Source organism: Rhinolophus sinicus, linkage group LG02 (assembly GCF_036562045.2).
Source record: "Rhinolophus sinicus isolate RSC01 linkage group LG02, ASM3656204v1, whole genome shotgun sequence".
NCBI lineage: Eukaryota > Metazoa > Chordata > Mammalia > Chiroptera > Rhinolophidae > Rhinolophus > Rhinolophus sinicus.
Genome location: NC_133752.1, coordinates 153122528 through 153139875, shown reverse-complemented (window position 1 = coordinate 153139875; position 17348 = coordinate 153122528). Strand labels below are relative to the sequence as shown.

The following is a 17348-nucleotide window of genomic DNA, read 5'->3' as shown; positions in this document are numbered from 1 at the left end:
TATGAATTGTTGTTCAACATCTACTTGCACCCAACTTTTTCTTTTCCTCTCTTTCCAGTGCTACACATACCCACCCCTTCCACACACACACTGTCCAGAACTCAAGCTGTCTTCTCCCATCTCTCATCTCTGCTCTGTTTCTGTCCACCACCTGCACTGACATTTCCTCGTCTTTGCAGCGTGAGCTTTCCAAAAGGGAAAAAAGCACTATAGTAGGTAGCCTTAAAAAAAAAAAGTGTATGTGTGTGTGTACACACATATATACATATATACACACACAGATACCCACACACCTTGGCTTTTTAAAATTATTTAAGTAAAACAAAAATCAAGGAGGGAGAAACTTTCCACAGACAGTAAAATGGTTGGCCGTATCAAAAGCTGCCTAGTGATCAGATAAATAAGGGCTGAAATGTACAGTGGCTTTGGAATATGCAGCCACCTGCGAAGTTAGCAAGAGCCTCGTTTCAGTGCAGTGGGGAGGGCTACAGTAGGATAGAAAGCTTTCAGGCAGGAATGAATGGTGGAGAGACAATCAATGTAGGCACTTCTTCAAGAAACTGGACTTTAAAGTGAAAAAGAAAGCATGCAAAGTATCAGTGAGTGGTACAGGGTCATGAAAAAGTTCCAGCAAGGGTTAGTTTTATTTTTCCAATGGGTGTAAATTTTTGCCTTGCTGAATTGATAGGTCTTTGCTTTCTTGTTTTTCTTTCATTTTGTTCTTGGTTTCAAAAGTTGTTTAGAAAGTCCTTCTCACTTGAATATCAGAACAGATTAAACCATCTGGAATTTATTTTGGTGTCAAAAGTGAGGACTCCAAATCAGTTTTCCCAGTGACTCAGCTAATTGATCCAATACTTGAATCTACTGATTTGAAGTATCACTTTTATGATATATTAAAATCCCCTGAATATCTGCATCTTTTCTGTTTAATTCATGGTATTATCACACCTTTTCTAAACTGTTTGAATTACTGTAGCATTATGATATATACTAATAGTTCCTAGAACTGGTCCCATTTTATTGTTTTTTAGAATGTCCCTCATACTATCAGTTCAAACATCCATCCTCGTTATTTCACTTGGCTGCTTGTGTATATTTCTTGAAGAATTTTAGCAATACCTTTCATCTTTTTTTCTGAAATCCATTTGGGATTATAAACTAAATTTACATTCAAATTCTAAATTGTATTTTGGAGGAAAAGTTTGTTATGTCCCCAAACAAGTCTGCCCAATTAAGAGGATGATACAATCTACCACTCACTCATCATTATTTGTTTTACTTTATTTTTTTAAGTCAATTATCATGTCTTAACATTTCTCACTAATGTATTTCTAAATAGTCTGTGCTTTTGCTATCATTCTAAATGGTTTATTTTATTTTGGGGGGATTTTTGAGTTTATTGCTAATATAGTCCGAATTTCTGGCTTCTCTTGAATAAAGATATCTGGCAACATTGGGCCCTCATTCCAACAGGGAAGCTATGAGTGGTCCCTTCCATTAGGACATGTACTTTGCCAGTTTACCAGTTTACAGTTGACTGCACCCATTCTGTTCATTCCTATTACTTGCGTGGCTGCTGTAGGTGGATAAGTTCATTTGGGGTTAGATAAGTCATAGACACAGATGTTGACATCACTGCTATGCTGCTGACTCTGTGACATCACCAACTCTGGTCCTTGCCTCTCTGATTTCACTGAATGTGACCATTCCTGCCTGGCCTGGAGACGTGTCAGATCTTTTCAGCCCTGTCTGCTCATCTGTAACACACCCTGGCCTCTCAGACCAGCCGCACATGCCAGCTCCTCCTACCTCGCCACCCCTCCACCGTCTTGCCCTTCCTGGCCAGCATGGTCCCTCCCCCTTGGCTGACAAGTGCCCTAAAGGGGCAGTACATTTTCTGCTCATCCAGCCTTTGTTACATACCTGTACTAGTTTACTTTAAAGGTCTGCCAGTTAGGAGGGAGGGGTCTAAAACTGAAAGGTACAGTATGGTATAGTGTATACATGGTATGTGCCATGGAAATTACAGACAAGGAGAAAAGCACTTCTAAGCCACCACCTGCATCTTGACTTACTGTGACCACAGACTACAACAACTTCAAGATGAAAATTCCTAAAGGATTATATTTTGACTTAGTAAGACACTCGTATCATATACATTACTGTGATTTGTAATATCACAAATTCTCTGAATGTGCTGCGCTTGCATTCGCAGACTCAGAGGAGCTGGCCCATTGGCCTATTTTCAGCATATTTCCTCCAATATTCTTTAAGCATAGTCCTCCCAAAGGTACATTTCTTTTAACTTGTTAGAAACTCCCACAATATATATTTTTTAATCCTGAATCTCGAATCATTTTCCAACATTCTATTATTTCAATGCTAAGAATGGAAAATATGCTTAGAGTATCCCAAGATTATTTACAAGCATATAGCTTTGGTTGATTAAAGATTTTTAAATAATAATATTCCTATTAAGTGTATGCATATATGTGAAAGAAACAGGTTGTAATTTGTCTTTTTCCCAAAGATCTCATATTTGTGTTTTGTTTGGATACTGTCACCGTTGAACAGTTATTACCATAGATGTCTGTTCTAGGTGGGGTTTAGTGTGTTGTTTGCCTTTCTCTTTCTTTATAAGAGTAAAGGAAAATATGTTGTCCTTCCATCCATCCACCACTCCATGATGTGTGTCCATTCCATTGACAGTTATTCAGTTTGGGTTCGTCACCTTATTTGTGGCCTCTTTTCCACTGGCCCCTCTGTTGGCGCTGGTGAACAATATATTGGAAATAAGAGTGGACGCGTGGAAAATGACCACCCAATATAGACGCATGGTGCCAGAAAAAGCCCAAGACATCGGAGCATGGCAGCCCATCATGCAAGGAATAGCAATTCTGGCTGTGGTGACCAATGTGAGTAAAACCCAGGCTTCACAGAGAAAAGATCTTGAAAAGTCCAAAATTGCATTAGCGTTACTACCTGAGAAATCAAATGTTTGGTATTTCTTAAAATGGGAGAACGATGCCAAGACTGTCATCCATATCAACAATAGTTGTTATAACTGTAATTGTTATTCTTTAATGTATTTTAATTGTTTGTTTATAGTTATATTTCATAACTTACAAATTCCAGACCTCTTACAGAGGCAGTTGCTAAGAAGAGTAACCATTATACTATTGCTGCACATTTAGTGAAGTTTTTGTTCAATAGAAACATGGTAATAGTAATAACAATAAGTACTGACTCTTTTAATCCTCATGTGAGTATATAAAAGGAGCTATCCAAAAGTGTTTTTATAATGGAGATAGAAATCTATCCGTTTAGAATTTGAGGGTCCTAAAATAACAGCTATCATTCCACCATATTTTATTGTATATTCCAAATGATCAACTTAAAATATTAACTATTTGATGATGAATATGAACACTTCGTGCATTCCTAATCCTGTGTTACCTTCCTTGTCTGCTAGGGCAGAGGTTCCTCAAAGAGATGGGTTTAGGGCAGGTCTTCGATCGCCCTCCCACCTCACACCCATTAGTCTATGCTAGCCACTTGCTCGCTGGTCATTAGCTAAGCAGCCTCACACCCTATGTGTACCCCAGCTGTGAGGGAACAGAACTCAGTTGTTTACAACCTGATTGATCATGGACCTGTCTGAACAGTCGGTCTCTTTCTCACCCCACAATCCAACAGGGAGCTCTCAGAGCAATTCCCATGCCAGCTCATCCGTGGACCTCCTTCCCCCTAAAATACTGCTAACCAGGACTATTTCCTCTCATTTCACTCCCAGGTCACAATCCCCAACAAAGTGATCTCTCAGTTTTAATTTCTTAATCAAGCTACACTCGCCCTGAGTCCGCAGCCTTTCCCACAAGCACTTATAGAAGCAGAACAAAATTTGGCTCCTGGATGAGGGAAGCTGCTGAGCACTGCAGAGTCGGGGCAGACCCAAGCTCCAGCTCCCAGCACTGCAGCTTCCCAGCTGCATGACCTTGGACCAGGCATTACACTTCAGAGCTTCATTTTATCATTTGTAAGTTGAACAATTCCCTGTCACATATTTTAAGAATATTATATACCACAAAGGGTGGTTAGGGAATTCAGAAAGTTAATGTATGGAATGCACAGAGCCTGCTTCTTGTGGAATGTTAGCTGCTATTTTATCATCTTCATTACTCATCATTAACAGTGACTCTGAGTAGACTTTGACAGGTGTCTAAACTAGAGGCACAAGAATTTTATAGCGTGTCACTGTCTGAGCATAGTTACAGCTTTACACAATAAAACAAGTTATCTGGAACCCAGGTGTCACCCCAAGAACCCTCAATTTATCTGAATTGCATGCCATTCCTCCTTTTTGGAGAAAGTTGCAAATCACACACACAAACAACTGCAAGGTTATATCAGTTTCCATTCACCCAAACAGCCCACACCTTCAATATCCACTGTGCTGCGAAATGAAGACTGATGGGCAGAAGCATGACAGTGAGGCCTTTCCAGTTCCACAGTCATGAAAGAATGAATCTGTCATGTTCAATATGTTGTGTTACTCTAAGTAAGGCAGGAACGTGGACTTACGTGCTTTAGGAAAAATTTCAGCAACAAGGTTTGAAACTAAAACAGTTTTTCTTTGACCTTCAGCTAACCAGAAAATTCAATTGACTCATACTCCCCATTCCTCAAGCATTCTGCTTTGATTGTATTAGGCATGTTGCCTAGTGTCCCAGCCTGGCTCTACCCCATTAGCACAGATGAAGTCTTGGCCATTTTTTCAGGGCTACTTTGTGTGTGTGTGTGTGTGTGTGTGTGTGTGTGTGTGCACACAGGCACACACACACCTGCTCATTGGTGCTGCTGGTTCTTACCCAGGTACTTTTTTTCTTGTAACGTAGGCATCTTACACCCCAGGAAAACTGCTTATTAGATAACTCATTAAACTATGGACATTCCTTTTTTTTCCATCTTATTAGGATTTGTTACAGCTTTCACGATGCAGGTCCTGTATGTATTTGTAGGAATTAAACATGTATATTATCCTCTCACATACCTGATGTGTGCCTCCCCAGTCTAACATACGAGGGAGGGCTAACTTCCCATAATGGGAGAACTTCTAACTGTAGGAAGGAGAGAATAGCCACCGGGGATGAGAATGGACATCACGCAAGAGTTTGCTATAAAATCATTCATTTAAAAGCTGCTGGCTCAATAAAGAAGCTGAATTGACATTGTCGTATCATGCCAGAGCATCTGCTATTGAAGACCAATTTTAATTTATTTTGATATAAATGGAAAATTGTGTTTGGAACAGCATGGGAAATGAAGCACACTGCATTTATTTGTACTCTTGCAGCGTGTCTCAGAGCAGCTCAGTTTAGGAGGAAAAAGTATCTTGTCAGAAGATAATAGAATTATCTTCCTTGTTGGAATTTTTGTGGCTTCCTAAAGCACATCTGCAGGTGATTCTATAAAAAGCCAGAGTTCAGTTAAATGATAAAAATTTTAATCTATTGAAATCTGGAAAAAAGTGAAATATTCTTGTCTTACACCACTACCACAGGCAGGCAGGCAGACACACACACACAAATACGCAAATATTTCATTTCAGAGGAAATGAAAAAGCTGGCAATAGGGGGAAATTTTGCAATAGAAAAGCCCCTTAGTTGTTTTTCTTGCTTTGCCTGAGATTTTGTTTGTTGGCTTGTGGTCTCATTGTGTCTAAACCATATGTTCAGATAAATACTATTCAGAATCATGTTGTCTGCCAAACACATGTCTGTTCTTCTGCTTCAGTAAATGACAGAATCATTTAACTTTATTTATTCACATAGAATTTGGATTAAAATATATTTTTGACTTTCTCCTTCCTTTAAACCAGTTTTTCACATTGGAGAGAGCTAAAAGGCCAGATTAAAGAATTTTAGACAAAATTCATGTAATTCATAATAGCTTGACTTCCTGATAGATGTCTGCCTGACACAGACCCAGGTTTAAGTTTGACCCATATTCATACCTTTGATCTGGGAGCACATAAAACTTTATTATTTGATAATTTATAATGTTCATAACTTTATCCATTAAGTCTTTTGGAAGTTTAGAGGCTTAGACACTAGATCTAACAAAATAGACATCATTGCTTGACTGTGTGAATGGAGCAACCCAATATTGTTTTTTGCTACCTACATTTTATTAAAATTAATTTTAAAATTATTGCTCTCTAATGAAGTAACATACCTAAGTATATACTGAGAGTTTAAAATAAATCAGATTATGGGTTGACTTGTCTAAACAGGTCAATATACTATAGGGGAAAAAATATGAATGTAAAGGCCATTATTAATTTAGATCAAGGAAATCATACTTTATGCAGTTTACATTCTATTTTTAAGAGGCAAGTGGTAAAAAAATCAGTTTTGTATTATTTACAAAGGAATTATATAAAGCCCAATTATTTTCAGAACTTTGACCTTAATGTTACATATACAAAAGGGCCTTCTACATCTAAATCGTAGAAGATATAAATTATGTTGAATAGAGCTCCAAGGTTGATTGAATTTTGTTATATTCTAGCTTTTAAAAATATAATTTACATATATTATATGCAGGTAACTCTCACGTTATCCACAATACCAGAATCTGCAATTATTCTTACTGTCCTTAAGAAACGTAACAGGCAACTATCAAGCGTTGGCTTTTGAACTGGACATTTCTTAGAATTGAAGACCAAAAGAACAGTAAACTGTTCTACTATTTTAAATCAGCTGCTCAAAGATTTTAGGATATTCCCTAGCTCCATTTATTATAGATATAGTTAGGAAACAATTAAGGTTTCTGAATTTTTAATTTTTTTTTTAAATTGATGAAAACGTAATTCTGGCCTGTTTGGTAGCCAAAGCTATAAAGGCTCTAAATTAAGGCCCCCTTTCTTGTTTTCCTCCCAACACAGGCCATGATCATTGCTTTCACATCAGACATGATTCCCCGCCTGGTGTACTACTGGTCCTTCTCCGTCCCTCCCTATGGCGACCACCCCCACTACACCATGGAGGGATACATCAACAATAGCCTCTCCTACTTCAACATTGCGGACTACAAAAACAGAAGCAAAGGAAACCCATACACTGGGCTTGGCAACCACACCACATGCAGGCAAGTTCTGCTATGGGTTTAAAAATGTACTTCATCTTTTAAAGGATTTTTATTATAATGTAAAAGTCCCTTTAATTCTATGTGTATTAATGTAATTACATTAATACCACATAAGAATTAAATGTAATTCTATATGGTATCATTTAAATAAAATTGCTAGAGACTTTTTTTCCTAGCTTTCTTTTCAATTCAACTTAAAAAAGGATAAGATATAAAAGTTAATACAAAATAGGGTTAGAGCTTTCAAGCTGAACCTTAAAGCAAGGTTTAAAGATGAGAGTTTCAAATGATTACAGGGAGAGAGTGATCCAGGAGAAAAGTCTTATATCTAAGAAATGAGGAAACTCTGAGAGTTCCAAAAAGCAAGATAATTGAATTGTGACTAGTGTGTTATTCAAGCGCGATCTGACAACGTTGAACTACAAACCAGCACCCTCATATAAAGGAATACAAAGACAAGAAATGCGAATGAATGCCTCAGCCTAGCCCCGCAGTATTCTCTAAGGGTATTCCAAAGTTCTCGACATAGATTCTAATGGCTGGTAAGATCAACTGTAGACAGTATACATCAACTAGATTATCAATTGATAAAGTTTGTTGACTGTATAGTTCATTGAGGTTTTGTGTTCAATCAGTCTTAAACCTGCAGGAGACTTTAAAATTCATTTAGTTTAACTCCTCAAAGCCTTCTGATTCAAATTCCCAACAACACAACTAAGACACCAGAAATAAGACCCAAATAAATGTTTCAAAGTTACACATAGTAGAGCCACTTCAGAATCCCACATTGAATCAATCTGCTTACTTTTACTTTCCATAATTCTAAAGAATACTTAAATACTTCTAGGTCTAATAGGTTACAGGCAAAAAATTAGAGCTAGGCTACCTGAGGGAGAAACACTACCAGCAGTAGCACAGACATCTGACAACAGGGAAATTAGGAGGAAAATTATAATAAGCAGATAGTACTTTCTACAGGGAGAGATAGCCCCTTAGCTGAGTGAACCCTGATGACACCATATAAATAAATTTGTAAGCACATTTCTGAAAATATGCTAAATTGTTTTAGTTATACTTTTGAGGAAGCAGGGATAAAACTTATCAAAAAATTTAAGGTACTTTTGCTCTCTTTTTATAGAGCTGGAATCTGTCATTACCATCATTTTCCTATTGTATGTAAAATGAAGTATTACTGGAATAGTTATTTCAGGGTTTTATTACCAAATTAAACTCTTGGACAAATTTATGTGATGTCCAATTTAAAAGAGCATTGTATTAAATATGACCTCTTTCTAAATGGCCCTTGTTTACAGCCTTTGACCAAAAAGGATAATCTCCTGATCTGCCTCTATTTTATTTCCAGGTATCGTGATTTCCGGTACCCTCCAGGACACCCACAAGAGTATAAACACAACATCTACTATTGGCATGTGATTGCAGCCAAGCTGGCTTTTATCATTGTCATGGAGGTAGGAGAAGTACTTTGAAATAGTTAATAAGGCAGTGTATTTATAGACCCTTTATTAGCTTTAAGGGTTGCCAACTCTGACTTAAAATGTACAATACATTCTTATCTCTTGCTAATAATTATTTTAGGATATTTATTAATCAGATTTGACCTGAGAATACCCGTAAAGCTCTCATTAATTAAATGGAGTTGCTTATCTGTTTTAAAAGTTAAAAGCATGTTGTATGCTAAGGGGATTCAGTTCTTTTCAATTCAGTATTAATTGAGTGCCTTTGGGAGCGAGGCACAGGGCTGCATGTTAACCTGAGAAGGAAGGGACTTAATTCAAGATGGAGCATATGGGATTGCTGACCTTGAGAAACTTTTATTGCTATAATAGTTTTGTTTGTATTATGAAGTATTTTTATTGACTTTCATATTTTTATTGATTTCCATAATATGCCTTCTTACAATAGTTTTTTTTTATGTCCCTAAAATTAACCAGCTCTGAAAAATGACTAAGGCAGCTATACATTTGAAATTGATCTAGCCAGCTTTACTTCTTACACTGACTGAGTGAATAACTACTACCAACTTCCAAAGCCTTAGTAGTTGCTTGATTGGTGTGGTGAGTTAGGATTACATTTAGCTGCAAGAAATAGGAAACCCATCTGTAGTGGCTTAAACAAACAAGGGTTGATTTTTCTCACATAAAGTTCACTGGAAGTAGGTGATTTCTCCTGAATCAATACCAGCTCACTGATATAAGGACCATATCTCTGGTGTTCTAGGTTTCTTCTCACTGAGTATCACTTTATGGTTGCAGTATGAATGCTGCAATTCCAGATAATACGTTTGTGTCCTAGGCAAGGAGGAGAAGGGCAGTGCTAGCCATATCTGTTCCTGTCAGGAAAGAAAATGCTTTGCCAGAAGCCGCCAGAGCAGCCTGCCCTCTATATCTCATTGGCTAGAATGGTTCCTCCTAGCAGCAAAGAAGTCTGAGACAGGCTATATTTGGTTTTCTCCAAACAAAATCAGAATCTGTTAGGAAAGAAGTGGTATAAGTTTTCTAGGGTTTTTTAAATAGCTACCAAACACTAACAGAAGAAAATGGTTCCCCATTAGCTGACCATTACAAGTGGATTCCTGAAGTACAGTATCTAATATATCAGCAAGAGTCACTAGTTTATATTAAAATCTGTTGTTGCCAAAGTGTTTCAAACTTGTGACTTTGATGTCATGGTGGCCTAGATACTGTGAGGGCCTGTCTCCCTACGAAACATTTAAAATCAGCTTAAAACATAGTTTCCTTTGCATTTTTGAGCTCACTAGAAGGGAGGAGAGTCTACAAAGGGGGTGGGGGAGAGATGATTTTCAAAAATAGAGTAGTGAGCACCCCTGAAGTTCAGGAGTGCTCTGAGAACAACTGCTATTATCATGCCTCCATCTGAAAGCTCAAGGAGACCAAGACTTGGGTCAGAAGTGAAGTGAAAAAGCTGAGCTTGAGACTCTTGGATTCAGCCAGAGACCCCAAAAGGGGCTAAATTTGTCCCAGAGCAGAAGGAAATGCGTATCTTTTCTGGAGAAAAGTGTCTTCAATTTAGACCCCAGGTTTTTCTCAGATTGATAAATATGAGAAATATTATATTGAGAAATCTCAAATATGAGCTTCTAATCAAAGATCAATGATGTTCATGAGTGAGATTCAGCTGGAAAAAAAAAAACTGACTTGAACCCTCAATAACTTCAAGAGTTTGAACTATCAGATAAGGAATATAAATTAATTGTATGTAAAAATGTTTAAACTAATAAATGACGATCAAAACAGCAAACAATAAGAAACTATAAACAATTACATGGCAATTTTGAAAAATAAGTAGAACTTTTAGAAATGAAAATATATAATTATTGAAATGAAACACTAACATGGCTTAAACTGAAGGGAGAATTAGTGAATTGTCAGATAAGTCTGAAAAATTACCCCTAACATATCACAGGAGATAAGAAAATGGAACATATGAAAAAGAGGTTAAGCAATAAGGAAGACACAATGAGGACCAGCTTTCCAAAAAAAAAAAATCATAGGATGAAAAAAAATGGAGGAGAGGTAATATTTGCAGTTATTGGCTAAAACTTTTCCAGAATGAAAGACATCTGTTCACAGAGCAGGACACACACAAAAAAATTAAGCAGAAGAGATAAAAAATCCACACTTACACACATTATAAGGAAAATGCAACACACCAAAGACGTTAAAAGTAACCAAAGACAGATGACTGAAAGAAAATTAAAATGAGAAAGAGTACTTTTTAACAGCAATATGGAAGTCAGAAGAGAGTAGTCTAATATCTTCAAAATGCTAAAGAAGGTAACTGTAAACCTTGAGTAATTGAAAAATCTTTCCACAATGAAACTACCAGTCCACATGGTTTTATAGGAGAGTGATACAAACTTTCTAGAACAGATTATTTCAGTCTTATACAAACTCCTCCATCTATCACAAAAAGGAAATACTCTCCTTTTAGATCCTAAAATCAGACATGAATAGAAAAAATTATAAGCTAATCTCACATATTAGGTACATGTGCAGACTGACTCTAGCAATATATTTTTAAAAGATGGCATCATACCACATTGACTATATCACAGAAATGCAAGGGTAGTGTAACAGAAAATCCACATATCTATAAAAATTACCTACCTCAGAAACAGATGGGGGAAAAAACCCCTCTTTCCTACAGCATCAATTTTTGCCTCTTTACTATGTAATTTCCATCATTCAAACACACTCATCTCTCTCTCATCTCAAAATATTCTCCACCCTCACATTACCTTACTTATCAGACGCCTTTAACACAGCTGCTCACCCTCTCCTTGAAATTCTTCCTCACTTGGCTCCAAAGAAAACACTTTTTTTTTTTTCCTTTCTTCCTACCTCCCTAGGCAGTCTCTTAATTTCTTTGCCAGCCCCTTCCCTCTCTCCTGAATGTCCTGGGGTTCATTCCTTGGTTGTCTGCTTTTCTCTCTACTCACAGCTTTGATGATCTGATGCAGTGCATTGGCTTTAAATGCCATCTGTATGCCAGTGATTCATAAGTGGCTATCTCTAAAACAACTCTCTTCTGAACTCAACTCATGAATCCAACTCCTTACTTGACTTTTCTGCTTGGATATCTAACAGATATCTCCGCTATACAGCCCCAAATTCCCATGTTTGCTTAAAGTCACTTTTAATGTTCTTCTCCCTACCCTGCCCTAAGTCGGTTCCATCCACAGTCAGTCTTCCCGCTGTCAATCATGGCAATTCCTTGTTTTCTCTCCTCCACTTACCCCACATCCAGTCCTATTGGCTTTTTCACAGATCTGACACTTTTTACCAACTCTGTTACTACCACAGGTCACAGCCACCATCATTTCTTGCCAAAATGAAGGCAACAGTCTTCTCGCTAGGCTTTCTGTTGTCTTCATGTCTCACTCAGAGTAAAAGCCACAGTCCTCACAATGACATACAAGGCCTCACACAGTTTGGCCCCACTCCGTTACCTCTCTGATGCCCCTTCTCTCCTCCTTGCTCCCTTCACTCCAGCCTTGCCAGTCCTGAACCACAGCCTGCAGGCTTCCACCATATCGACATGGCACTGGCTATTCCCTTTGCCTCAAATGGCTTTCCTCTTGATATCTGCATGGCGAATTCCCTCACCTCCTTAAAGTCTTTGCTCAATGAGACACATCCACTAATCTATACAAAGTCCATTTTAAATTCACTTCCCACCATAATACAATAATTCTTACTCTGCTTTATTATTTTCCCATAGTTCTTATCACTTTTTAACACCATGTATAATTTACTTGTTTTAAATTATGTTTATTGCATACTATCTCTATGCCCTTGCTAGGTCAGGAATTTTTGAATACTGAATATAAAGGTGTTCACCCTCATTAGTCATCAGAGAAATGCAAAGTAAGACCAAAGTGAAAGTACCTTTCATAATCATTGTGTTGGTTAAGGAAAAAAAGGTCTGATGATAACAAGTGCTGGCAAGGATGCAGAGCAGGCTGAAACCATCCCACACTGCCGGGAGGAGTGCAAGCTGGTAGAAATGCCTTGGAAAATACTTTGGTACCATCTCGTAAAATTGAGCATTCATGTTACGTAGAGTCTCAGCAGTTCCATTCCTACGTGCATACCCTTGAGAAACTCTCAGAGATGTGCTCAGAATCCCGGTGCCAGAACATACCCAGCATCATTGTTTCTCGTACAAAAACTAGAAATGCATAAATTATAGTACATTCAAACACTGGAATGCCATACAGAAGTGAAAATGAATGGACGGTCGTTGTGCTCGGTAACACTGATAAATCTTAAAAACTAGTTTTGCATGAAAACATTTTTTTCATATATCACAATATGAGTTTTATGAAGGTCACATCAAGCAAGACTAAACAATGTGTTATGGGGGATATATACATATTTTGTTAAACTGTTTTTTTTTTTTTCAAAAGTAAAAGTGATATACTTGCAGAGAGTGTGTTTACCTTTGAGGAAGAGGCTTGGGAACGAGCTAGGAAGGGGCACACACAAAACTACAGCATTGTCAGTGTCATGATGAGTGCTATAGCTATTAGATATATTCTTTCCTACATATCACCCAATATTCTTGAAATATATAAAGGAACAATGTAGCTCCTTGGCAGAGCCACATCATGGCAGGAGAGACGGGATGGGCGTGCTGAATGCCCACCACCTTGTCCACATACACTGCCATAATGACCAGCTAAAGTAAACGAAAGGAACTCTGTTCCCTCCATAGCTTTGTGGTTGACTTTTGTCTTCTTCTCTCCTTCAGCATGTCATCTACTCTGTGAAATTTTTCATTTCATATGCAATTCCAGACGTATCGAAAAGCACGAAGAGCAAGATCAAGAGAGAAAAATACCTAACCCAAAAGCTCCTTCATGAGAATCACCTCAAAGATATGACAAAAAATATGGGGTTCTTAGCTGAGAGGATAGGAGAAGCCGTCGATAACAATTTACGACCAAAATTAGAATAAGAGCTTTATGTTCTGAGAAGCACTTTAAAGAATTTCACTCTGTCAAAAAATATTATGAATCTCTAATGAGAATGTTTAAGTTCAGTCACTTTGGCAAATATGAGTCTTTGACTATTGCCATTTTCATGTAGATTATTTTTCAGTTTCAGCTAGCGACGCAGGAACTGGAAAATGTAAAACTTAGATCAAGAAGGGCATAAAACTAATCACCTGGAAAACCTAAAATGTTACCTTTTTTGATAAATTGGAATTTCAGTATCACAGAAAAAGTCTCTTAATGTGCTTTAAAAACACCCCTTCTAAAGCATAATGGATTCTTTTTTTCCCTGTGATTACTTCATTCATTTCTGTTCTCAAACCCATGATCTTTATTTTTAGGTAGTGTTTCATTTCTACACTTTGCCAGGTTGTTCCAGAGTTATTCCCTTACAATGTCATCATTAAAGACAAGACATGCTATCTTTTGCATGATTAAAAATTGCTAACTCAGAATGCTGTATTAAGTGGCAAATAGAGTCAAGAATTCATGATATTTAGGTATATTATCACATCCCTACAGAAAAGGAAACCTCAGTTAACAGGAAATAGTTTCACTCTTAATTTTGTCCTATCTTTCCATCTCAGAGAAATACTCTTAATGGATTGGAATAAAAATTGCAAGGTTCTGAAGCATATTTGTGCTAATACACAGTGACACCTTTTATCTTCCAGGAGCAGTCCTAGAATGTTCTGTGCCTAATCAATGTTGACTGCTTTGCAACCCTCAAGGGAATAAGATTACAAAAGCTGGGAAAGTTAGATTGAAATAAAATTGTAACGCCTATTGATCAGGTTAATTAATTTACCTCTTCTAAAGAGGTGTAGTTTCTTGAAAAAAAATGAAATCAAGTGATTAAAATTACGTTATCAACATAATGGTCTGGAAGAAATAAGCCCATCAATTTCCCACAAGTTGCCCTTTATTTATTAGCTGCAGGAGGAACATACAGTATTACAAATCCCAAGCACCATGGAGAATGGCTCGCTATACAGCCATTGTGACATGAGGAAGCTGTGTGTGCATGAGTGAGAGAACACCAAGTGCCCTAATTGTGAGCCACACCGTGTTCCCATAGGGGAGCACCTTTCCGCAGGGGTTTTGCTGTCCAAGTGATCAGCATACCAAAGCATCTGCCATAGGTAGCTAGCTCCTTGCACCCTCCATTCTCCTATTCCCAGCCCAGTAACTTGTTTGTAATTGTTTATACCAGGGGAGCATTTATGGGAAGGGAGGAGAAGAGACAGGAGAAGTCCCAGATTATTCCCAATCAAGAAAGGAGACTCTAGATTTGATTTGAGCTACCAGCACCCTCTTGGCCCCCCCAAAGCCAGTCAGGCTCTAGGGTAAGAAAAGAAAATGATTTCGTCACAAACGCTGCCATAAGCTAAAGGTAACTTCCTGCTGAAGTCTGGCACCATGCATATCTTGCCCTTGATTTGTTCAGCTCAGCAGTCTCTGCAGCGCTTTCCTGCCTTCCAGGTGCTACACAGGGCCGGCACCCCTCACCCTTGACTGGTAACAGGGAAGTGCTGGGTGCAGGAGAGGGTGTCTGGCACCCGGTTCTTGCTAGATGGGCCACCACCCACTGGGTTGCTGCTAACCGCCTAGATACCCGGGAGCCGCCACGCCACTCAGAACCCCAGCAATAAAGGAAAGGAAACATATTTTAGTGAGCAGATTTAGAGGCGGCTTATAATAGAGTAGCCTAACTCCAGGTTACAATTCTAAATGCCTGCCATGAATAGTAAAAGAAAAGAAAAGCAGTATTTAGGTTGTATTTATCAAAGCAGTATCTGGACTTTTGAATTGTCTCACTGGATCAGAGACAGTATTTCACTATCTTTCTTGACAATGCTGATGATGTGATCAGAAAGTGCTCCAATCAGTCCACATGAGGTCTGACTGCACAGGAAGTGAGAAATGAATTTCTTCCAGTGAGGAAACTGTTTCTCATTCCACACGGCATCGCCGGGCATGACACTGTTCCTTTCCCTGCTCACCTGTGATACTGCTCCTGGAAGTGGAATCACTTCGTCTCGGATTACCTCTCTGAACTGTATGACTGTCTCCTACTATTGGATTTGGCAATCATTCATTGCTTATGGAAGCATAGAAAAGGAAATGTTTTTGCCTTATCTCCTTGTATATAAAACTTTAAAATAATTGTGCATTTATGTTTTCCTAAATCATCTTGCATAAATTGTTTCCATGGTCTAAAATGTGCTTCTGTGGACAGGAGGGAAAAAAATCCTCAACCTTTTTAAAGGCAGCAGATATGATGCCACCACCGTCATATCATGGGTATGACACCGCCAATATTCCCCAAACAGCTGAGTTGTAGTGGGGACCCAGGGTCACCATGACATCCAGTGTTAATGTCAGTCTGGTGCTGAGTTGTCGGTGGTGAAGAAAAATGTGGGGCTGTGTCTGCAGCAGTCCCTGAGCTGGATCTATCCGTGTGCTCAGAGGCAGCACCCCTGGGAAAATGATGGGTGTGGCAGTGGACCTATGAAGGGAAAATGTGGCCCTAAGCCTGCCCAGTGTTAACCACTAGAAAGGTTTTGTTCTGTATCCTTTTGTAATGCCTGTGAATTTTCATGAATGGAAGCATTAGACCAAAACACTCAGGGGATTTTTCTTGAAATGTCCCTCAGATATTTCAGTTATATCATTAGAAAGGGAAAGCTATCATTTTTTGTTGGTCAACTAAACAAGGCCATGTGATAAACTGTCACCAAAGTCTTCCCTTTTAATTGCGCATGCATCTTTAGTTTCAGAAAACATTAATTCACAATGACAGGCGGGGGGGACAGAATGTGCTCTTTTCTTGAAACACTTCTTAAACCATTTTCTCATGTTTGTATTATATTTTATGATGTTTGAAAATTTAAAATGTATGAGTCGCTTAACTAAAGCAGATCTGAAATATTCATAATGCTCTTCATATACTGTGGCATACAATGTAAAATTTATAATGTTTTGTGATTTCTTGCATTTTAATATCCTTTTATAATTATGAGCATTTTAATAAAATCATTTTAAAAACAATACTGGGGTCTACTCTATTTAATTCTCTTAATGTTTTTAAGAAAGAACAAATATATACCTGCTAGTTACCAATTATATATAACTCATATAACAAATGTTATATAGACTATATCTAAAATTATAGTTTTTCGCAGCCTATACTTAATTTGAAACATGGCTTTTCTGGGGAAAGGTGGGGGTGGGGATTCATCCAGGGCTGCTGCATAGAGTTGTTGGGATTAAGCCCTGCAGAGGGCACCAAGCCTGGAGGCCAGTGGGGACCTGACAACCAGCCTACCTCTGCTGACCATGACATATGTGCCAGTGTCCAGCTGCTTCTGGTAGGAGGAAGAGGTCCCTTGTCTAATTGCATAAAGATGGCTTCTGCTTGCTAAACCATGATCACGGGCAATGTCACCCAGAAAGGGCAAGTATCTAAGTCTCAGAAAGGCTGTGTTTGGACCTCCAGTGGCCCTGGGTACAGAAAGGGGAAATTATGGAGAAATAGAATATAAAGGATAATCTTATTACCAAAAAAAAAAAAACAAAAAATCAACTTGTTTTTTAATCCTAGACAACGTAACTCCAGATCTTAACTCACTCCATCGTTACTTTTTTTTTTTCACCA

General features: G+C 38.1%; 1 protein-coding gene across 2 annotated transcripts in view; it reads left to right on the top strand.

Moving 5' to 3' along the window:
• The window catches only part of ANO6 (anoctamin 6), a 177838-nt gene extending 161097 nt beyond the window's left edge, over positions 1–16741 (top strand). For both annotated transcript variants that reach the window (XM_019748415.2, XM_019748416.2), the window contains exons 17-20: positions 2713–2918; positions 6950–7152; positions 8516–8621; positions 13447–16741. In XM_019748415.2, coding sequence (XP_019603974.2) covers positions 2713–2918; positions 6950–7152; positions 8516–8621; positions 13447–13653 — 722 coding nt within the window. In that variant the 3' untranslated portion in view covers positions 13654–16741. The remainder of the gene's footprint in view (positions 1–2712; positions 2919–6949; positions 7153–8515; positions 8622–13446) is intronic.
• Positions 16742–17348: the final 607 nt, after the last annotated feature.